Source organism: Xiphophorus maculatus, chromosome 13 (genome assembly GCF_002775205.1).
Source record: "Xiphophorus maculatus strain JP 163 A chromosome 13, X_maculatus-5.0-male, whole genome shotgun sequence".
Classification (NCBI taxonomy): domain Eukaryota; kingdom Metazoa; phylum Chordata; class Actinopteri; order Cyprinodontiformes; family Poeciliidae; genus Xiphophorus; species Xiphophorus maculatus.
This window is the reverse complement of record NC_036455.1, coordinates 10,329,031-10,352,792: the sequence shown is the minus strand read 5'-3', so window position 1 is coordinate 10,352,792 and position 23,762 is coordinate 10,329,031. Positions and strand designations below refer to the sequence as shown.

General features: G+C 35.7%; 1 protein-coding gene across 4 annotated transcripts in view; it reads left to right on the top strand.

Moving 5' to 3' along the window:
- LOC102232109 (collagen alpha-1(XIV) chain-like) overlaps positions 1-23,762 on the top strand; it is a 139,722-nt gene that overhangs the window by 61,740 nt on the left and 54,220 nt on the right. For all 4 annotated transcript variants that reach the window (XM_023345509.1, XM_023345507.1, XM_023345506.1 and 1 more), the window contains 10 exons: positions 212-351; positions 503-629; positions 714-853; positions 4,110-4,242; positions 4,356-4,400; positions 5,172-5,317; positions 11,707-11,836; positions 16,517-16,639; positions 17,207-17,356; positions 20,443-20,559. In XM_023345509.1, the coding sequence (XP_023201277.1) occupies positions 212-351; positions 503-629; positions 714-853; positions 4,110-4,242; positions 4,356-4,400; positions 5,172-5,317; positions 11,707-11,836; positions 16,517-16,639; positions 17,207-17,356; positions 20,443-20,559 (1,251 nt within the window). The remainder of the gene's footprint in view (positions 1-211; positions 352-502; positions 630-713; positions 854-4,109; positions 4,243-4,355; positions 4,401-5,171; positions 5,318-11,706; positions 11,837-16,516; positions 16,640-17,206; positions 17,357-20,442; positions 20,560-23,762) is intronic.

Below are 23,762 nucleotides of genomic sequence, written 5' to 3'. Positions count from 1 at the left end.
AATGTAAAATCAGCAGCTCATTCTGTGTTAGATGTCATGATTGTGTTACTGTTTTTGCTCCTGACTTCCTAATTAGCTTGATGATTGATAGCAAGTCTTTTCTTATTTTTAGTTTGAGCTTTTTCTTAAATGTTTCGGTGTTCTTTCATCTAGTGTAATATTTTAAAGCAGAAAGTAGTTTCCATTCACAAATGATCTTTTTTCTGTTCAGTACCACTCATCCCAGCAAGTAACCTACGTTTCCAAGATGTGGACCACAGCTCAGTTCGCATAACTTGGGATTCCCCTTCCAAGTTGGTGCGAGGCTACCGTATCATGTACGTCAAGACCAGCGGAGTCCAAACTACTGAGGTGAGCTAGTTCAGCTAACCCCAACTTCTCAAGGAGGCCAGCAAGACTTTTGTTTTTCACTTTTAACCTGATGCTCCAGGCAAATAAAGAACAAAACTGACCTATGTGGATCTTTTCAAATTAAATTACATGCGTGGAATGTGTTGCACAGGTGGACCTTGGTGCTGTGACGAGTTATTTGCTCAAAAACCTGACCTCCCTGACGGAGTACACCGTCGGGGTCTTTGCTGTCTACAAAGAAGGAGAAGCTCCAGCAGTGACCGAAAGCTTCACCACAAGTAGGGATTATCATTTTGGATAAAACAGAACCCTTTGAAATGTAAAGAGACTGATAGTCAGTTTTTTCTCTTCTACTTATGTAGAGATGGTTCCAGACCCGATGGATCTGAAAAGCAGTGATATCTCCTCAGATGGTTTCAGGCTGTCATGGCAACACGCCGCCTCTGATGTGGTGCTGTATCGACTCACCTTGACACCCACCGATGGGGGAGAGAGCGAGGAGGTTTGATGAGCTTTTTCATTGTTAATCAAACCTGTAATTAATGAGCAAGTTTATTTTATCTTATTTTTTTGTATTATCCTAAATTATTTCCACTATTCAATTTGGAAATTAAATAGTGGGTTACTGTGTCATTTAATTTACTTTTCCATTATTTTATTTGTTTTATTATTTTATTTTATGATCTATTTTTTGTTAAATTTTATTTTGCATATCTATTAATATAATATAATATTTAATTACTTAATACTTATCCCTGTATAGATAAATGTGTGAAAAAAAGCTAATTATAGTAGAAAATGTTAAACGTTAAAGTTATTCCTATATTTAATTCATCTTTACTGACTTGTTAGTTGCTATGTTTATTTTCGGGTAAATGTTATTCCAATTTTTTTTTGATTTGAATGACAACCTAGTTGATGAAGAGGAATGAATAATTTAAATCCTTCCTTAATATTGCCAAGATTAAACATTCCACCTGAATTTTTGCAGCTTTTTTCTTTATTTTTTTTTTAATCCTGTCAGATAAGTGAAATTAATCTCAGCTCAATGTATAATTTAAGACCAAGATGTAGCAGATAATTAAGATTTATGTACAAGCTCATATTTAGTCAGACATAGGTTCTTAATGTGCAGCAAGCTTACCTCTGAAAGCTTGCTGCTAATGGAAAATGGTCACCTATTTTTCAACTCAGTTGTGTCACTATGCTTGCATCATAAATTCCTTCTAGTAGAAAAAAATGCATTACATTTTTGGTCAGGATACCACTTTGCAACAATCTGTTGGAGATTTTTGCAAAGCCAAAGTGAATATTTCCATATGAAAGCCCAGATGCAATTAAACGTTCCTCAGTTTGTGATGTGCTTTGATTTGCTGAATGATACTCCTTTTAAGTTTGTCAGAAATTAGATGAAAAAAATACACTTTTGAAACCTAGCAGTAGCTCACCTTTTTATGGAGTTCAAACATAAAGAAATGATCAAAGTGTTGAAAACCTTTGTGATTTGGCAGCTTTCCATTTATTTCCCTAAAAGCTTTACATTTCACTTCAGCAAAATAACAGAATTCAACTGCTCAGAACTAACAAAAGAAAGTTTCACATGAAAATTTAATTATTTCATTTTTGGTTTTTCTATAGTCTCCTTTAAGTATGTTTTCAGTCATTTCCCTTTGTTAAATAAAGACCTTCAGCTTTCAAGGACTTCCAGTATTTTAAATCCACTAATATGATTGTCTTATTATTACTAATTATTTATTTATTTATTTATTTATTTTACCCCTCCAGGGGGTCTTTTGTGGGCTCTAGTGTCCCTTATATGATAGTAGGCTGACAGGAAACGGGGAAGGATAGGAGGGAAGACATGCAGCAAATGTCGTCGGGTCTGGGAGTCGAACCCGCGACGGCCGCGTCGAGGACTCAAGGCCTCCAAATACGGGTCGCGCTAACCGCTACGCCACCACGGCACGCCCCATTACTAATTATTTATTTTATTTATAATCAAAATACATGTATTTGAATGAGAAGTTACAAGTGAAAGTGCAAAACCAGAAAGAGTGGAGATTTTGAAGGTGGATGAGTTTAAGTATGTGAGGTCAACCATTAAGAACAATGAGAAGGCATCATGAAAACTAATCAGAGATTTTAGACAGGATGGAGAAGAGTGGCATCAATAAAGGGGAGAATGACCTGATCGTAGTGAGAGCTGTTTGGGGGTCTGGAGGAGGCTTGGAGATGAAGGCATTAACAAAATCTATGGAGGCTGAGTCAGAGGTGTTAAGTGAGGGGAGCTGTTAGAGAGACAGAAGTGATATAATTAGGACCTGCAGAGGAAGGATAGTTAGACTATGATAGTCGCTCAGTGGGAAATTCAGATGAACCAGCAGCAAAATGAAAGGCAAGTGAAAATGATAATACTAAATTAGAAATAAGAATAAAATGCCATACAGTAAGAGCAAAATAAAGCATAATAAAATACAGTTGCTATAAATAGCATTTTCCAATTTGAAGAAATTTGTAACTGGGCAGAAAAATAAGAAAAGCAAATTAATATATCTGTTTATTTGTGCATGAAAAACAAATGACTACAAGAAGTGTAAAAATTGTTCAAATAACGGAAAGAATGTGAAATTGGAAAGACTGTAAAACAACATCAGGGACGGAAAGACAGAGTTTTTACATCCGTCTTTAAATGATGTAAAGACGTAGTCATTGACTTGAGTCATTGAGACTAAATTAAGTCTCAGTGACTCAATTTACTCATTGAGATTTTTCTCAAATGAGACTTTTCTCATTTAGTCATTGAGTCTAGGATTAAATTCATTTAACAAATCTCTGTTTGTGGGGAATAATGATGGTTCTAAAGTCTTACAGCTGCTGATAGGAAGGATCTGCTTTAACACTTATGACGCTAAGGATGCAGCAGTCTGTGATTAAAGAAACTATCCAGTTCAGCAACAGGTTCAAGCATGGGATGAAAGACATTGTCCATCAGTGATGTTATTTTTGTTTTTCTGTCACCTCCACTGGATCGAGCCGACCTTTCTGATGATTTCATCTAATAGCTGATATAAGTTGAACTAAGGACGTTGAAGCAGCCAGTGAGAGATCTTTTGATGATGATGATTATGCAAAGGGTTGGTTTGTGATGGATAGACCAAGTTGAAGGCAGATATTATTATTATTCTCTTTAGTACTTTAAGCTTTGAAGTTATGGAAGTAACTATTTTAATGCCCTTCACTTTTTCTCTGCTGCTGCTTTTTTTTTTTTTTTTAACCTCGCTAAAAAATTGCTGCACAATAAATCAAATCACAGACCTCACTGCAAAATCAATGTGTGCTAAATCACAAGAGACTGCTTGCATACAATATTTCCTTGACTAAAGGACACCTTAAGTATGATTCATGAAAACCCTGCAGGCTAATATTATAGTTGGCCTCATCTGTTATAAATATTATTGACTGAGGTTAGTAGTCACTTAATTGTAGCAACAATATCACCACAAAACTGGAAAACAATGGCATAATTTCCTTTTCCCAATGTTTTTCCATACTTTAAAACTACTTTTATGGTTGATTTTACTGCTAGATTCTAATAAAACCAAAATCTGAATGTTCTTGCTATTTCAAAGAGGAGTGTCTTTTTCTAAATTGCTATTCAGTGTACCTGAATAATACTAACGTTTTATTTTTGATCTTCTTTGGCTTTTTAGCTGTGCTTAAGAGCATCTAAATCATAGTTTCTCGTGTTTTTGTTTCAGGTTCTGGTGAATGGAAACATTAACACCTATCTGGCTAAAGGACTAGAACCCGCCTCCGAATATGAAGTCCTCCTGGCTGCTATCTACGCAAACCAAGAGGAGAGTGATGAGGTGGTGCTAATAGAAACCACTGGTAAATTTAAAAATTTCTCATGAAATATTCAAAAAATGTTACACTTTCAAATTTCAATTTCTGTGAGATTAACTTGATTTCAATAAAATAAATTCAGTATTCATCATTTTCAGCTAAGAGGACAACTACAGTTGCTACAACAACCACAACAACATTAAGTAAGCCTTTCAGCCACTATGTGCTGTTTTAATTTCCTTTCACACTAATTTATTTTACAGATCTTCCTTTTTCCATTTTTTATTGATTATTAACTTTATACTTCCTCTTGGAGCATAGACTTTTTATAATCTCTTCATGTACATCTGCCATAGAGTGTCTTACAAATTTATGCATTCCCCTTGATCTTTTTAAAGTTCTATCTTGTTTATAATCATAAATATTATTGTATTTTATTAGGCTTTTGTGTGGAAGACCAATAAAAAACTGCTTAATAGTGTGGAGGAAGTAAAGGATAAAACAATAGGGATAGGGTAGATGATCAAAGTTAAATGCACACGTTCAATTTTGTTGACCATGTATCCTTTTCTTAATTATGCACATTTTCTACAGTGTCACTGGGATCTGTTAGTTTTTAAAACATGATAAGAAGCTTTATATATTATGAAGGTTATTGAAAAAATCAGGCAAAAGCTATCTGGTGAGAAGCTTTTTGGGTTCAATCTCTATTTGAAATCTGTTTCCACATCTTTAGATGTGAGGCTTATCTCCCATCATGAAAGTTTGTGATACCTTCTGCAGGGAAAGGTCTTGATATCACCAAGACACCCATATGAATTTGAAGTAAATTAAATGTCAAAAGATTTTGATATCATCTTCTTCCATCTAACAGTGTGACAGTTTTGTGCTTCGCTGAGTTTCTCTGACTCTGATCTGCTGAGCGATTTCATTTATTTATTCATATTTTCTTTTCTCCGTTTCTGATCCTCCAGCACCTCGTTATGCTGTGAAGAACCTGAAGATCGATGAAGAAACCACATTTAGCATGCGGGTGTCGTGGCAGGCTGTGGACTCCAGAAATGTCCGTCATTATCAACTGACCTACATCAGTGCCAGGGGAGACAGAGCACAGGAGATGGTAAGGAAGACAGCTCTTATTTAGTTTTAATTTTGTTGTTTGGTTGTTTTTTTTGGACTTTTATTAAAGATATAATCTGCTAAGTATATTGAAAACAGAAGATACCAGTTTTATTTTCATTATGTGGCTCCAAATGGGGTTAGCACTGAGTTATCAGGAAGTATGAATGTGTCTAGACAGACGTAGAATATTTGACAGGACAAAATAAACATGCTGTCACCAAAGGTAAAATATTTATGTGTTCAAATAAATTTAAGGTGGATTTTTTTTTACCTCAAATTCTTTGTGAATATTTACCCTGATCAGATGAATGGGTTGCTTCATAAATATGACGTTGTTATGTTCAGTTGGATTTTAAATGTATTGTTTTGCCATGGTATGTGAATTTAATTAGGTTGTGTCCCATATTGTCAGTGCGTCTGGGTCCTTATGAACACTAAGAGAAAAGCAATCCATGTGTCACGTCATGGATTGCTAACTCCATGACAACACAAAATGGCAACACTCTCGGATAAGCATAAGTAAAGTATGAATCCGGAAACTTTTAAATGAATTACACTGAACAGTGAACGAGCAGTAGAGCATAATATCTAAAATATTTGAAAGCTCAGGAAGATAATATACTTAGATTCAATCCCACTTGACACTATTTGGTGGCACTTGCAAAACAATCGAGGGTCGACATTCATTTTCTTAGATGCCCTCAAAGGGAGACTGTAGCTGTTAGCTTATGTGGTTTTACCGATACGGTTTCTACTATACGTATTAATGCACATTATGGTATATTTGGTGTTTGAGCTATTAAAATAGGCAGCAATAAACATTCTTAGATAAACTTTTAAGTGTTATCTATTCCTGGGTGACTGTGGTTCTTACCCCCACAACTAATACTGGAGGTCGGCTGTACTCAAAGTAAGTCTGGGGTTATTATACAATTTTAGTTTGTGAATATTAGGCAAAATATGAATCTACAATAAAAGATGTACTGTAATTATTTTGGGGTCTTTTTCTATTTTTGTCTAGAATTACCAATAAATGAAGAGCTTAGCATGGCAATAACTGGCTGCTGTGGGACTAACTAAAGATGAAATTTTTGAAGTAAAGGACAAATCTAAAATGCTTGTCATTTGTTGTTACTGTACATAAAGCACTAAAAGCTGTAGAGGGGTTGATGAAAAGTCAGTCCCCAATGCATGGCAGGCCTTCAATTTAACAGACTTCTTTTGGGAACAAAAGTGGAAGGGGAGATGAAATGTTGCTGTAGTTCATGGCAGTTCTTCACACAGAGTTTTGTGATAGAGAAGAAGATAATGATGAAAACATTGTCAGATCATCAAAGACTCTGTTTGATTAGATGTTGAGAAAAATGGAGAGAGTGACTGGATTCACTCTAATGAGCCACAAGAGACAAAGTGTAGCAGGAAGACTTGGAGAAAAAAACTCTGATGCAGAAACACAGTTCTGCCATGTGGATGTTTACTCTATTTAGATTTTTTTATGTCAGCAGTTTTGACAGGTATATAATAAAACAGATATAAACGTATGATGTCAGCAATCTTTTTGACTTTGTAACTCAGCAGAAGTTGGAAAAAATAATTAAGGACAAAAGAAAATGATTTCAGGTTTTGAGCATTGTCATTGGATGTTCATTTCAGAAAGTTGTGACCTCAAATAAGGAAATACTTCAGTAATGTCAGAAGAGGGTTTCCAGAGTCATATTAGTCATAGGATTCATAACAAAGAGTGATAAGAAAACTGTGGCCAATGTTTTGCTTGCCAAATTTCCTAGGAATATGTTCAAAATTCAGTAATGAAAGTGATAAATCCCCATACCATAATCCTGCTTAAGCAAGCTCTTCAGGGAATTTAGTGTTTGCAACAGTTTTTGAAAATGAATCTAATTTCTTTTGTAACTTATTTACATTTTTCTTCTGATATTAATTTAGAAGCTACCTTCTGTAAACCATTTATTTGTGATTATTGAAACCATTTTTCAATTGACTTTGATCTCACACTTCTCTACACAGAAAACACTTTACAGATTGCCATTGTTTGTCACGACTAAAGTTATTTCACAGTATTCTGTAGATATGAGAAGTTTAGGCAAGTTGGTAATTTCTTGTTGCCACTTCCTGACATAAATGCACATCTGGTTTGAATGTTACGTTCTTTTGTTCTGCCTCTTTAAGAGTGGTTAAGAAGCCACCTTTGTATTTGTATAACAAAGCATGAAGTCATGAGTTAATAGTTAAGAGGTCATAAACACACTGAATTAAAATAGCTTGTTTTTTTAAAGGTATTGCTAAGAGTGCCTGTGATTTAAACAAAAATATAATTAATGTGGGAATACTTTGTCCACACTGAATAAATTAACTAATCTAAGATATTCTACTCTTTTTTTGCAAGTAAATAGGGAGCGCTTTAACCACAGCTTTTTTTCCTCAACAAAAATACTAATCTCATCACAAATTACAATTTTATAAAAAAACTAAAAAATAAAAATCATATCCTTCTTTAATAGCTAAAGCATCATGATGTATTATTTGTGAAGGGCCCAAGGGAAGGTAGCTAAATTCATAGATGCAAAATAAAATGGTTTCAATAACAACTTAAGAATAAAAAGCAGAGTTAAGCACTAAATGACCCTAAATGAGTAAATCCAAATGGTGGTAAGACAGAAAGAATAAGTGGAAGCAAGCCAAACACAAACAGCAAAACAAGCATGAATCTAGGAGAAAAACACAAAAACGCTGAAAGCCAGTGTGGCTGACAAATAGAGAATGGTTCCTCTTATGCTATAGCCTTAATACCTAAGTGCCCTACCATGTATTTTGTCCTAGCTTTATATCGAAGTGTACACTTCATGTCATGGTAACTGTTGTCCAGTATCTGGACAGCGTATCATATTTTAATGAGTCTGAACTGGCAGTTGAGTGTTTGTTAGTGTTGATTTGTGGCATCGCCCCAGCAGAGGATGCCGTACCATGGTGGTCCGCTCTGGACGCAGGTCCCACAGCAGCTTTTCATCCTGACAATAAAGAGCTGCCAGCTGTTCACACCAGCAGCTTGGTAAATGAGATCTCTTATCAAAGTGCGAGCAGCTGGGAGCTTCGTTTGGCAGTCCGGTCAGGTTATGAATCGCCAAGTGCTGCACTCAACACACACTGTCTAAAGAGCTTGGGAAAACAACTGCACAGCTTCCTACAAGTGTTCCCTTTGAGGGAGCCACAAGCCACTGAACAAAACCATGGAAAACTGAACAATGACGCAATACTTCATGAAATGCTTTTCTAAATGTTCAAATTATGAAAAAATTATGTATTAAGTGCAGATACCCATCAAAAGAACATGTTAACTTTAATTGCTTGTTTTTTCTGAAACTTCCCATTCTAAGACCCTCAAAAAGTTTTGACTCAACATATGAAATTCCCCCACAAAATAATAATTACAAGTTTTTAGTTCATTAAAATATGAAGTCAGCTTGGCTGCAGTTGTCTTTTACCTTTTGCCAACCACTTTTGTTTATAGAAATCATGGGGTCCTTGGAGTGACAATTGTTGCTGGCAACTTCATTGCATTAGTTTGTTTTGCTACCTTTTCTCTGCACCCATATTACCCTTGAATTTTTATGATCTGTGCAGACTACCACTTCCACACCTTGCGAATAGCAATTTCCTAAACAACTCAAACAACCTTCAAAACAAATGTATTTTCTTGCCAAACAACTGTAGTTCAGATTACATTAAAATAGTATACATGCTGCTACGCTTCAGTCTGTTTGTCTGGGTTGTACAGTCGTAAAGAAAACGTCTCAAGATCATGGTAGTCGGTGTAAATTTACCTTACAAAAACTAAATGTCAACATTCCTTCAGTTTTTTTTTTATACTGGCGAATTCTTCAATTTATTAAGTTTATAAAATACATAAAAGATGCATTTTTTTCATTTTAAAGAAAACATTTTTGCATGTAACAGCTTTGCAAAAGCAGTATAGACTTATTCAGGCATCAACATGCCAAATGAAGCTAGTTGTATTTTGTTGACTATGAGGGAATGTGGAACATCCACTGCCACCCCGAAACCACAAACCTCACATCCTCAACAAATCCAAATTTAAGTCCTGGTTTTGTCTCTGCCACTGTTTAACCAGATGTCAGTGTGTGGCTGTTAACTGTGGGGTAACTAAACTTTGCAGCCATCTGTTCGCAGGCAGCTGTGATGCTTAAGTCACCAAAGTCGCTCTACCGCTAAATTCAGTGTTCAATAAACAAAGGCTTTCGTGCATCAAATGCACTTCTGTATGTGTAAACAGAGTTCTGGCTATTTTCACTTTGCATGTAAATGTTGTTTGAGGTGCTAAAAACTTTGGCAAGGACGAATGGAAAAACTGAAGGTATACTGGTTATTTAGTCAAACATTGATTGAATGAAACGGTGTGGGCAGATTTAGCAGATTTTTAGAAATGCTTAGCTTCATACTGAACACATTAAAATCCCTTTTGGTCATTTTTACATTTATTTATTTTATTTTGTTCCCTGAAGGAATTCTTTAAGATCGTCACCTCCTTGAACTTGTTATTCTTCTATTTTCTTTAAATAAGAAACTGAACTAATCTGTCTCAATTTCCATGTAGTCATTTTTCATAAATAGAGATCTCTCAGAAGGATTGGTATTCTGTGATCCTTGTACAGTTCGGCAAGAATTTGATTGATTTTTCAAGCAGTATGCCAAAAGTCTGGGTTTTCATTTGCCAAACATATTCTATCACCTAACATGAACAAAGTCACAGTGTTGTTGAAAGTTGTAGCTGGTAACTTGAAACTTTATGAATTAGAAAGTGCTTTTCCTCTCAGGGTTTGAATCCCCTTCACATGTTTACAATTTCACTTATGTGTTCATTTTAATTACAAATTTTACTCTTTATACTCTACAAGGTCTTCCTCTATTTTTTTAATCTGGCATGAAAACACTGCAGGTACATTATACTTTAAATTAAATTCCACACAACATTGGGTTTATTTGAGATTTTTACACTTATTTGAATAATTATATTTTTATTTATTTATAATTTTGTGTCGCCAAAATGAGGTTTGTATATAGAGTTGATTTATTTCTGGCAGTGTAGCTCCTTGACAGTTTGGAGACTTGCTACCTTTTTCATCAGACCAAGCCGAAATTGAATCCTCAAGGCTCTCAGTGTTTGTCTGAATGACACGTCTGAAAAAGACTTTTCTTTAGAGATGGAGAAAAAAAGTTTGCAGATGGAGTAAGGCCAGACTGTGCATGCCCTGAATGCAAACTGGCAGACTCAGGTAGGGTGAGACAAAGACTTCTAATGGCCAGAGCAGACAGAGGAATCTGAAAGTGAGTCACAGCTACATACAGGTATCTTTTTTTGTGTGTGTAGAGATTGATTTCTCCTTGGTTTTTGCTTTTGCAAAACAACAAATGCAGTAATTGCTGAGAAAGTTAGTTCTACCAAGTATTGACTCTTTGAGGCTTATTACAAATACACACATTGCTCCTGATTCACAATTGCACATAACTACTCCATGTGTTACTCTATCACAAAAAATCCACCTAATATACATAGAAGCTTTTGGGTTTTACATCACTCAGCAAAAGCCTGACATTGTTGTCCAGTTTTACGAATTATTTGTTAGATGAAAACAGGATGTTTCTCAATTTGGTTTTTCCAAATGAGAAATACATTTCAAATGGAAAATTAATTTGATGTTACATCTTGAGTTGCTGATTCAAAGATGGACAGTAAAATGCAGTAATAAGTACCACTGGAAAAGTTTAATTGAAGACCAAAAGATGTAATAGGAAACCAGGGACCCATGAACAGAAGTTGATAGAGTGAATGAAAAAGAAGGAAAGAGAAGCATAAATAAAACATGCCTATTTGATTAAGAGGCAGATTACCTCATCTGCAGCACAAGGAAAAAGTTTCACCAGGATGAATAAGTCATTTGTAGATCTGCTTTAAGAAAAGGTCAGCTTCACTCATGAGAACAAACCTAGACACAATTAACTTCTGCAATCTCCAAAATCTAAAAGCGTACAGCAACTCTCACAAGCTAACCTTGGGTTAAGATTGATTTTTTTTTTTTTTGCAGTTGGTTGTCAGGATTTCTTAGACTTATTTACCTTTTTGTTCTTTAACAAATTTCTGTAACCTATTAACACAACATGTCAACGTTTTTAGTTGAACATTTACAAAGCAATCATTTCCTCGATTTTTGAGCATGTGTGAAAAAAAAAATTACATGATTACATCTTTTTAAATTTGTAACAAAAGATCAGACAGTATCTGGATATTTTACCAATCATGTTTGCAGCTTTAGTTTGATTTTAATATCTTTTTTTTTCCTCCTCTGCTTTCAGAGGACGGTGCCCTCAGGTCAAACCAGCCTGGTTCTGCAGCCTCTCCTTTCAGACACAGAGTACAAAGTCACTGTGATTCCTGTTTACAATGAGGGAGATGGCCCGGTATCCTCACAAATGGGTCGGACACGTAAGTCTTAAGTTATAAATTGCTATATTTTAATCTGTACATTGATGAAAATCAATCCTGTGTTTTGTTTTTGTGGGAACAATACAACCACACTGATAATGATGCCTGTCTTCCTCACATGCACTTTATTTCAGGTTTACACCCTTGAACAGTCGAGCAGTTTTGTTCTGGGTCAGCCTGACCACTCTGTAGCAGTCATGGTCTGAACTTGATTCCTGTGAAAAGCCTGTTAAAGACAGAAGTATACTCCCTTTAGAGCTGCAGACCGAGAAAAATGGTGAAGGCAGTGGAGCTTTTAGAGACTAAAAGGCATAACATAGTTCATAGAAATATAAACGGAAATGAAGAATAAATACCTAAGAAGGATTTCAGTAACTAAACTAGCCTAGCTCTGATTTATTTAAACATCAGAATATTTGGTCAAACCAACAGAAAGATTTCAGTAAGTTTAATTTGAATTTTGTCCGGCATTCAGACAGAAGAACATTAGACCCAAATAGAAGTTTTTTTGTTTGTTTTTAAAGCTATTAAATTCTGATTTATTGTTGTGCTATTGGTTTTTACATGCACAATATGTTTAACTACGTTTTAATATGTGAATGGGGATCTCTGAATCTTAACTATAATCTATATAAAAGTAAGTGAGCAAAACTCTCAGAATTATTTGAGATGCATGGTAGCACATTTAATGTGCATAATGTTGCTAACATAAAACAATATAGTAAAAAAAAATGTTGAGCTGTAGACAAAATGGTAAAAATAGTTATTTTTGTAAAAATGAGCTTCTGAGGGACCATTTTCTTATTCGGGTTAAAAATGTGGTCAAGGTTTTTTTTTTTGTCTTTGGGGTTTTATTTGATAAAGTGAAATGACCAAACGTGCCTTGAAATTTAGATTCCTCGTTCACATTAATGTTTATTCTTCATTTGCTGATAGAGAATCAAAATATTTCACTGCTCAGGCCTGATCTGGTTTCACTTTGGGTGCATGTTTAACACCTGCTGATGTCAAAAGTTAAGCTTTGTCTGATTGAAGATGCGTCAGCAGACAGTTTAAGCAGTCCTCATGTTCAGACATATCCGGGGCTTTGGAGGGACATGTTCAGCGGTGTGTGACTATTCAAACAGAGAAAAGAAATGAGAACTAGATTAACCACAAGCCAGTTGCTTAAAAAAAGGTTTTCACATGCAAATAGGTACCTTACAAGCTGATATTCTGCATCTGCTGTTATCTTCCAGAAGTTACTAACACATTCACATATACAGGGACCCTGCCAGGAATAAGGTTGTTATATAATGCCCCCATATTAATATAACCTTTACTAACTGCATCTGGCTGAAACCGCAGCCTCTTGCAATGGCTTTTAGTAATCCCTCCCTGCAGTGCTTTAGAAATCTGACTCAACCATAGCCAAGTTCAGTAAACTGTGGTGTTTTAACATGCTTTAGTTCATTATTTCCTACGCATTTATTGAACTAAATGTTTAATATTTACTAATCTTGTAAACCTTCTGCCTTTTTGGAATGTGTCCACATTTTACACATAGTTCATATGATGAGAGCAGTGATGTATTGGGGGCATATTAGCAGAAGCTTGACTAAGAAGCTAATCACATTAACTGAAAAAACGGAAAATGGTTGCTGTAACCCTCTTTTTGAATTTGAGTTTCTGTGCTAGACACTTAAATAGGAAACTAAATTCTTAATGATTTGAGATGAGTTTTCACCTCAGAGTTGTCACTTGGACTCAGTTTTAGACTTTTGGAAATGTAAGTAACATATTAGCAGAAACAAGTAAGCAGTTGTTTTTGCTAGACAGAGAATTTTTCTTAAAATCTAATTAAACTTAATTATTTCTGTCGTGAAGCCTGAATGCATGGAGAAACCCTTTAGTACCACAGTTAATTTAAAAACTGTCACTTAAAAGTAAGAACAATGGGAGAACATTTTAAATTTTGTCAAACTGTTAAAGTCTTATCAGCTCATTACTCCCGAAACAATTTCAAGTGACTACAGAAAGGTAGCAGCCAGTTTCTGTGGCTAACATTTCTACATTAATTATTTTTCCTGTGGAGCTGAAGACCAAAATGCAAGATTTTTATTTATCTTTTTTAAATGCGACTTTCTGCTTTAAATACTCAAGTGGGAGCTAATGATTTGGCTGTCAGCATGTGCATCACAGAGCAAACACTTGACTTTCAGCTAGAAAGTAACTCCAAATTCCGGTCATTTGTCTTTCCCCTCCATCCCATCGCTTCTCCCTGAGCGGCGCATTACACACATTAGCAGGCCTTAACGACGTTTTCCCGATTTTTAAATGACGGGTCTCCGACACTTGGTGATGATGAATGGTTCCTGTTAGCAAGTGAGGGATGAGATGATCCCCTGAGGAAAAATGGCAGCGAATGCAGAGAGGGGGGTCCATTAGTTTCTGTTTTTTTTTTTAGAGTGAAGACAGATGATGAGACAAGGGGAGCCGGTGTAATCTGGGCTCTGAACCGGCGAGGGGTGGGGTTGACACGGAGGGAGGCATGACAGGGAATGCAGAGGGGGTGATTGGGTATTTAGAACCACACCGACGATAGATAATGACAGCTGAGGCCGACTAATCTGAGCTTTTGATCCACTGTGGAATGGGTTGAATAGCTGAAGAAGTTCTGAGGTTATTCAGCGATTAGGACAAGTACTCCAGTGATGAAAGAACTAGAATAAACTACACTCTATAGTTTTCGGTAGTGATTAAAAATAATGCAAACTGGTCAGAGATTCTCAGCAGTTTCACTGTTTTCCTTTATGAAAAATTTATTCTGTAAATGCTGCATTTGTGTTCAAGAAGTGTGATATGATAATAAGGATTTATTTTTTATACAAAAGAGAGAACATCCAGCTTGAACTTGTGCTTCTGAAATATCATCGTCTTGTACATGTTTAAGCTGTTAGTTATGGATTTATTAACTGGTTTTGGTCTTATTTCTATTCATGTAACATTTGCAAGAAATTATATTTCTCATCCAACTCTGCAGAGTCATACAGCTGTTCTTTTTGAACTAGCTAAAACTATGCCAGCAGTTTTCCCTTGTTAACGAGAAACATTTACCAGTTGGAGGAAATGTCACCTTAACATACACAAATAAATGTCTGCATGTCCTTATTAAAGTGGCAGGTTTACTATGTAAAAAATCCTTTCACATTAAATAGATTTAACATTCTAGGTGGAATCAATTGATTCCATCAATTGGAATCAATTGATTCTATATATATATTGATTCTATATATATATATATATATATATATATATATATATATATATATATACATATATATATATATATATATATATATACATATATATATATATATATATATATATATATATATATATATATATATATATATATATATTCATGTCTCTACTTAAGTTTAAAAAATCTTAATCTTAAAAAAATCTTTAAAAATTTTAATCGCATGGGTTCAGATAAATTAAAGCTACAAAGCCATAACCATTTATGAAACGAGCTTTATTTTGTAGCACAAGCTCAGAACTATGTATTGATGTATTGACTTATTGTCAGCACAAGTACAGTAAAACAACTGACCCATGCACAATTGCATCTTAGCCAGAGATGAGTCTAAATGCTGAATTATCACCCAAACCTCTTTATAATGGTTGCTAAATCACGGTTGCTAAATCACAAGAAAACCTTCTGTATCGAGAGAATTTCATTAAACCTCCAGTTTCTCATTATCAGTGAGCACATCGTGGGAGGGATGGTACAGAGCAGAGAATGATGGGAATCTCCTCAGGTCCAGGAAGGGCAGCGGAGGAAATATAACAGACAGAGGAGCAGGTTATAACATGAGGATTTAAACACATCAGTTCGCAGCAGAACCCATTGGGGTTGTTCGGTGCAGAAAGGTATGATTGGATTTTTAATGCCGAACAACAGCAGAGGGTGAGGAGGAAAGATGAGGCAGAAGAGCTGGTGCAATTCAGAGATTTCCGTTTGTGATGGAACATGGTCAGGGTGTTTGGAGGTTTTCAGCTGTATCAATGTGAAACTGAGCAGCTGGAGGATTCACTCCGGGATTTCAATCCGTGGGGATCCATATTTTATGATAACCAAGGGGATCTTCTTCAAAATGAGCTGAGGTTATGAATGAATATCAATGCACAAATTCCCTACACACTAGCCCAAGAAAGGAATTAATTTATCTTAAAAATAGTAATAATAACATTCTACTTTGACCTCTATACACAGTCCACTCTCCAGTTTCCATTCATATAACTGCTGGTTTTAATTTATTTTTGACATATTAAATTATAAAAGTATGAGAAGATGTGCGCTAGGAAGATATTTTTCTTTGTACTATGTCTGAAAATAGCACTAAGCTTTATTGAGCTTCTATTTTATTGTGCTTGATTATTTGCAGGCTTTGCTTCAGTTTCTTCCTATTCTTTTCTCTCTCTTTTTTAAACTTTGTACACAATAAAAATAAATAATAAAACATTTGTGTGAATGGATTTGTAAAATGACTTGCTTTGTCTGAATTTTTCTCTCTATTTTAAACTTCAACATTCCTTCTTTTCTTAATTATTATTTTTGCAAAGAGCAATGTAAATAATTGCTTTTAAGATTTTGGTAAAAATAAATATATAAAAATTGCATTTTTTTTTTCTCAGTTCCTCTTTCAGCTCCTAGGAACCTGCGTGTGTCAGAAGAATGGTACAGCCGCTTCAGGGTCAGCTGGGACGTTCCTCCTTCGCCCACTATGGGCTACAGAGTTGTCTACCAGCCTCTTTCTGGTAATTTATGCACATAAACAAAAACTAAACCTTTAACAATTTACCTTCAAATTGTGCTTCTTGGAAATCCTCACTTTTATTCAAAGAGAATTCATTTTTTTATGAACCTAAATTTAGCTATTAGAATGGGGATTTGTGAACTTTTGATGCTCAAAGTCATTAAGACTTAATAGTTGAAACTCAGAACTTTCTCTGTCATCAGCATTCTTTAGTGCTGGGTTTTCTTCATCGAATGTGAAGGGAGAAATGAGTGAGCTAAGCAGATTTCTGGAGCATTACACTACTGACCTCAAGCATCTTCCCCTGCAGCTAATGCCTTAAGGCTACATTAGACACTATCAAGTGCAAGATGAGGCCAGATCATTAGAGACTCGTTTCGGTTTTCAAATGAAGAAGTACATGTAGAATACAGAATGAGTTTTACACATTCTCCTTTAGTCTAGAAACTCCATGCGAAGCCAAATATTTTTAGAAGAAATGCAAAAACGTGCTCCTTCCAGCCCTTTCATCTAACTGGCCATTTGTTGTTTCCTGACTTCCCATTTAATCTACTCTGGCCCATTGCAGCCCCTGGACAGGCATTAGAGACTTTTGTTGGAGAGGATGTGAACACCATGCTGATCCTCAACCTCTTGAGTGGGACAGAGTACAGTGTCAAGGTCATCGCGTCCTACACCACAGGATCCAGCGAGGCTCTAACAGGAAAGGCCAAGACTTGTGAGTTCAGCTTCCTATACTTTGTTTTAACTTCACAGTTTCTCTCTTGTGTTTTTGGCTCAACGTCAAATTTCCTTTTGCACAGTGTTCTTAAACAAGATAAACAGAAGAGTTTATTGTGATTGTACACTTTATTTCTTTTATTACGTTTGGAGTTAGTTTTGAAAAACATTCTCCTTTGTGTAACTGCTTCTGATGAAATCATTGCAATGGCTCTCAAAAGTGTACACACCCATGTTAGTGTATCAGGTTTTTGTGATGAAAAACTAAGGAGCCGATAAAATCATTTCAAAATCTCTACAGCTTCAGTGTTAAAAAATGTCATTTTTTAAAGGCACAGTACTTTGTAAAATTGATGTCATTACCTCATCAAAAACCTGGAGTGTTGCTTTAATTCTTTCGTGCATATTTGAACAGTCTTTTAACCATTGTGCTTTTAAAAATGCCAAGCGTACAGAGCACTGCTTTTAGGGACAAAGCTCCTCCTCGGTAGCTGCAGTTTCCAAGTTTCCAAACTGCAGTCTCACAGAGCAGCACTCCCTAAAGCTTCCCTTACTCAGCTCCATCAGACAAGTCAGCAGCAATTAGAAAAAACCTGGTGGAACTGTAAATCTTCTGAGCTTATTATACTTGATAGTCCTCAGTGCAACACTGGTGAAAGGGCTGTCAAAGGGTTAATAGAGAAGCAATGTTGAGAAGACTTCTTAAAAGCAGAGTGTCAGAAGAGCAAGAGTTTCTTAAAATACAGACGCCCAAATTCAAGGTGTTAAACTGCAAGGTCAAATTTCTTTTAAGACATATCTGATGTATTTCTATTACCACTCAAGGCAACACAGTTACCTGATTGTGCTATAAAATGTCATAATGTGACTGGAAAACACATAATACTGCCAATTAAATTCAACAAGAAAATGAAGAAATGCAAAATATAAAATCTTAAATAATCTGGTTTCATTATGCATTAAGGTAAACTAAAACCTTTTAATTTGCAATATTTTTACTGTTCACTTCAACTGAACAAGATGTCTGTCAATCTATCAACTCAGTTTCTGATCAATTTAAGTGACTTTAATTGAATAAATTTTAGAAGCTTTTTTGTACAATCTATAAACCTAATAAGCCAATCATCATGAAATTTGGGTCCATTTTTGAGATCCTGAATGTAAGCGGCTGAAATGAGCTTTCGCTGCAGGGTTGCTGGGCAGTCGATTAAAAGTAGGTAAGGAGCTCTGCCATCTGGTTGAGACTCTGAGTAGAGCTGATCTAAACAATCACCTTTAATTAATCATCAAAGCAGCTGAACATCTACATCCAGCAGCAGTTGTTAAATTGCCAAGATATGATGGCTCAAAGTTATGATTGCTGATGTAAAGCCTTTGCAAAACTCTTTGAGAGTCTGTCCTGAATTATTTAATCAGTTCCTCTCAACTAAAATAATTTGAGTTGAAGCCTTTATGTTCCTCTCCTGCGTTATAATTAACCTCTTCACAGCAGCCTGGTCCGTTCGTGTACAGCTCTGTTTGAACCTCAGACGTCACCAGCTTGTGAAAGTCAAAGCCACTAACAGAAAGCATGCCCTTTTCATGGTGTCCTTGAGTCAGACAGTTAAACCCAACCCCATCATCCATTTTCATTACTCTGTTTGCAGGGCAAGTGTCAGCTAAAGGCAGAAACATGTACCTTTTTAAATATAGCACACATGCCTTGGTGGCATTTTTCACTGACTGCATACCAATGAGCAGGCTTGCGGTGGTTAAATAAAGGACACATTTTGCAAGACAAAGGCGAGAGCAGGGGAGAGTAAACTGAGAAAGATGGGTTTATATGAAAAGAGGGAAGGCTGATTAGGCTATAGATGTCCCAGAAGGGGAATACAGTGTCTGTGATATTGCTCAGCAGCATGTTAATGAAACCAGTGAGCCTGAAGAGATGAACGGACTGATGCGTCAATGTCACACAATCACAAGTATCGGAGCTTTTGAGACAAAAAGTGGGGGGTTTTCTTTCGGAATCTTTTAAAGACGTGTTAACTGTATATTTTGATGTCTCTGCAGAATATTTGGAAAAATAAATTTGTGAACATACACTTTTTGTACAATTAAACTCATAGGAAGAAAAAATATAGTCTTAATTATTGTAAATTCCCACCGGCAACTCAATGTTTTTGTTAATATTTTGGTTTCGTAGACTTGGAAATGATCTGAAAACAATGTTTGCCAAAAAGCCGGAAATGCTCCTAAGTCTGATTGTAAACTTTTTAGAAAAAATCCCAGGTCCTGAATAAGTTTTTACATCCTGGAATATCAACTCAATTCAATTCAAAAATAATTGTAAGTGTTGTCATAACTCATCTCATCCTAGGAACTTCTAAGTGGCTGTGGCTTGTGGTGCTGTAGCCAGGAATGCAAGGAGGTGAAACTCATGAATTAATTAAAAATATTCCTTTTTTTTTCCCAGTGTAAAATAAACCAACATTTTCAAGGCCATCACCAACTTATATAAACATGAATTTTAATGTCTCTCTCAAAACAAGTGATGCTTTCTAAAGTCAGATCTACAAGCCATTCCAGCCATTTGCATAAATAGACTGTGTGGGTTTGTTTAGGATTGTATGTAAAACCTGCTTTTTTTTTTTTTTTTTGCAAACTCAGTGTAGCAACATTTCTCCACATGTCTGCAAATAGCTTCATGAAAATGCAGTGTGGTGTTTTTTAAGCTAACCAGCCGTATGCTTTAGGTTTGTCATCTGGAATCATGATTGCATGTGGTTTCTCTGATGCGAGTTTGTGTGGCTTTATGTGCTGCTGTTATAGCAGCATGGAGAGAAGTATGCTCATGAAACTCCATTGACTATTTTTAGAGGTCTAAAAAGGTCTTATGTTTCTGATCTACTTCTGTTTAAAATTTAGAATCATATATGAACATTGCTACAAAGTCAGAGGCACTAACCAACACCTGCTGTAACTTACAGTTACTGTAATTGCTTTGGGGGCGTAAAGACTAAAGCAAATGAAAACTTGATGTTTTCTGTATGAAATCTGCATATTTGTCTTAATTCTATTTATATTTCTCTGTCTTTTCAACAGTGTATCTTGGAGTAACCAGTTTGAGCACATATCAAGTGAGGATGTCTGGTGTTTGTGCTCAGTGGGTGCCTCACCGGCATGCCAGTACCTACAGACTGGTTATTCAATCTGTGACTGGTGAGTACCATTATGTCTACACCCTTAACGCTATGATTAAAAATCCACTCTGAAACAGAAGTGGCACAAAAGCAAAAAAAAAAAACAAAAGGAAAAGTACGAAGTCTATAAAAGGATAATAATAATAATTTAGAGTTCACTGGATCTGCATAAATGTAGAAATGTAAATGTCAAATTTAGAAATAGAGAAGAATAATTACATTTTTTTCTTTTTTTTAATTATCCAGGTTAAGATAAAGAGATAAAGTATGCAAATGCATGCACACAAGTTTTGTAACTATATCATTCTTGATTTCAATATTTTCAGGTTTTAAAAGAACTCTTGCAGTACTACTAAACGTGACCGCGCATTACCTCAGCTATATTACACTGTATTTCCACTTGTAATTCTCTTCATTATTCCATACTGCGCTCCCACAACGAATTTCTGAGCTGGTTGCGAAGGGGCTCATTCATACTCGCATTCTTTCATGAGGAGGAGTTTGAATTCCTAATTAGCCCAAGATCACAGAGGTTCTGTTGTATTCCACTTGAGATGTGCTGACAGTCGTAAAGATTTAGCTGTACAATCAAACACTGAGCTTTTCTGTCGAAAAAAAAAGGGCTTTTGGATTACAGCTCTGGTGACATTTACATTTCCTGCGTGGAGTAAAGTGGAGCAAAAAAGACAAAGAGGTATTATGGGTGCTAAATGAGGAGGTGTTCTGGCTACTTGATTGACAGTAATTATGCCTTGTTGAGTCTGTTCTGGGAGGTATGCTTTAAAGAAGAAAAAGATTAAATGGAATTGGTGTTCTGAAGTTTTCTCTAAACATTTAGTAGCACCTGGAGTCAGTTTTCTTATTGAGAGAAAATTGTTTCCCTGAAACAATATAACCAAACAACTCCTTCTGTCTGAAGCACCCTGTGGTGAGATGTGGGTGTTTTGGGAAGAAGTGAAACCTGCGTTAGAGAGTCCCTGCAGATGCAAGTGTCTGTCGGAACTGATCTTCTGACTTACTTTTGAAATGCTTGAAATGTTTACTGCAGTGTCCCTTTTTGTATAATTAAGTGTTTTATGCAGATAGAAACTGTTTTGTGTTTTTATAATATAATGAAGGAGAAATTTAGGCAGCCTGTCGGTTATTCTTTAAACATGCCAGAGTTTTGCTTTTGAGTTTTCTCCCATTAGTTACATATTTACTCCCTCCTGTCACTGTCTTGCTGATGTGATCCATAGATGTCTGATACTTAAGTTTCCTTTGTGTTTCCTGGCAGCTGGATTGTTTTGTTGGGGATCTGGAGAAGTCAATATTTTCACTTTCTACTTTCCACTTTGAGTTCCTGATCAGAATGCCTCTTGAGCACCTTTTTTTGGTGGCTTTATGGGTATATCCCACTAGGAAGGATACATGGGATAAACCCATAATTCACTGGAGGAACTGTATCCCCTCTGCGCTCCCCTTCTTGAGTAGAGGGATATTTTTGAATTAAAGGATAGACATGGCATCATCCTTTGTGTTGCATGAAAATATAAAGATATGGGATCTTCATCAAAAGAAGTGCATTCTTCTTTCACTTTTTTAGATCTGATATATTAACTTTCTCAAAAGCACAAAATATAGGTTGCTCCTTGGGTTTTTATCATTTTACCATTTTCCTAAACTGTGCCAAAGTGAAAAAAAGTAAAATTGTTTCCATTTAACAACTTTGCATTGATTGTGTTCATGGTTAATGACTTCAACGTCAGAACTGGACACACAGGCACTGCTAAAGCTCTTTCAAGCGAGCTTTTACTGAGACAGTTTGGTTTTTCTTCATGTTTTTGTTCTATAATCTGTAATAATCTGGCTCACCATACTTTGAAGAGAAAGTTTTCTTAATGTCTTAAAATTGCTTCCAGGGTTTTTATAAAACTTGTATTTTTGTTTCTATTGCAATTTAATGTGATCTTTTACTCCAGCTGTCCAAACAAATCCAGTCTCCTATATAAACAATTATTATCCCAATTTACCAGGCACTTTCTTTCTTCAGCCTCAGAAATAATTGTCTATTTTCTCGTTTTGAAGGGATAAAACAGTCCAACTCCCCCAAAATAACACCAAACAACAGATGGCGTTGCCCTGATTCAATTTCCCAGGTACACCTCTCAGTCTCCGCCTCAAAGATGAGATTGACTTTTAATACAGCCGTCACCCGCCAAATAGGAAAGTAATGGCTGTTATTCATCACCTTTAGGCCTTCAGCAATACCACTGCAATCATTAACGTCACATAACAGCCACATATTTCCCCATGTTTCCTCCGGGAGCTCCAATGTATTGGTTTCTTTCAACACACACAATGGAGGTAAATGAGGATTTATGTCAGCACAGCTGGTATGTAATTACCCTAGAGATGTTTCTGCTGCAGGAGAAACTGGAATGATGTGCTTCGTATCCCATTTTTGATAAGGAAGGTTATTAATTGAGACAGGGGAAAGTAAATTTAGGAAAATGAACCAAAATATCAAACACAGATTGTAAAGTAGATGAGGGTAAAACCTTTGGTGCTGAAGAGCGTTGATGACTAAACAAGTTTAATGAGGTTTGAGATAATTAGATTTTCCTAAATTTTATTTTGTTGGCTGGCATTTGTAAACACTGTTTCTGTTTTTTTAGGATTGTAAGAGTAGATTCATCTTATAGCCATCGGCATTATATCTTCTAAGACCATAGTTTGACAGTGAGCTTCTCAATCTTCTGATAGTCATTGTCCATTTATCCTTCTCAAATATCTGCATTAAGTGTATTTAGAACAAAACAATGCATTGTTTAGTTTTTTTGTTTTTTTTTTGGGCGGGGGGGGGTTGCATTCAGTCTATTAAGAGCATTTTCAATACATCTATTCATAATTCACCCTCAGGCATTACATTCAAAATCACAGCTGTGGGCGAAAATAACTAACAAAAAGATCATTCTATATTTCTTCAGTAAAAATATTTAACCAGCTTTTTGTACTTACTTCATTTTAATCATTTTTCTTATTGAGGCTTGCAGACAGAGAAGTGAAACAGACATTTCAGTAATTTAACTGATTGACTGAAGTCATTTAATTTTGAAACAATCTTTTTTAAATACACCTCCTAGAATATGAAACATCAATAAGAATATGAAGCATCAAAAAAGATCATCCATTCTTTCATCCATTTATAAATCCATCTATTGTCCATATCCTCTTATCCTT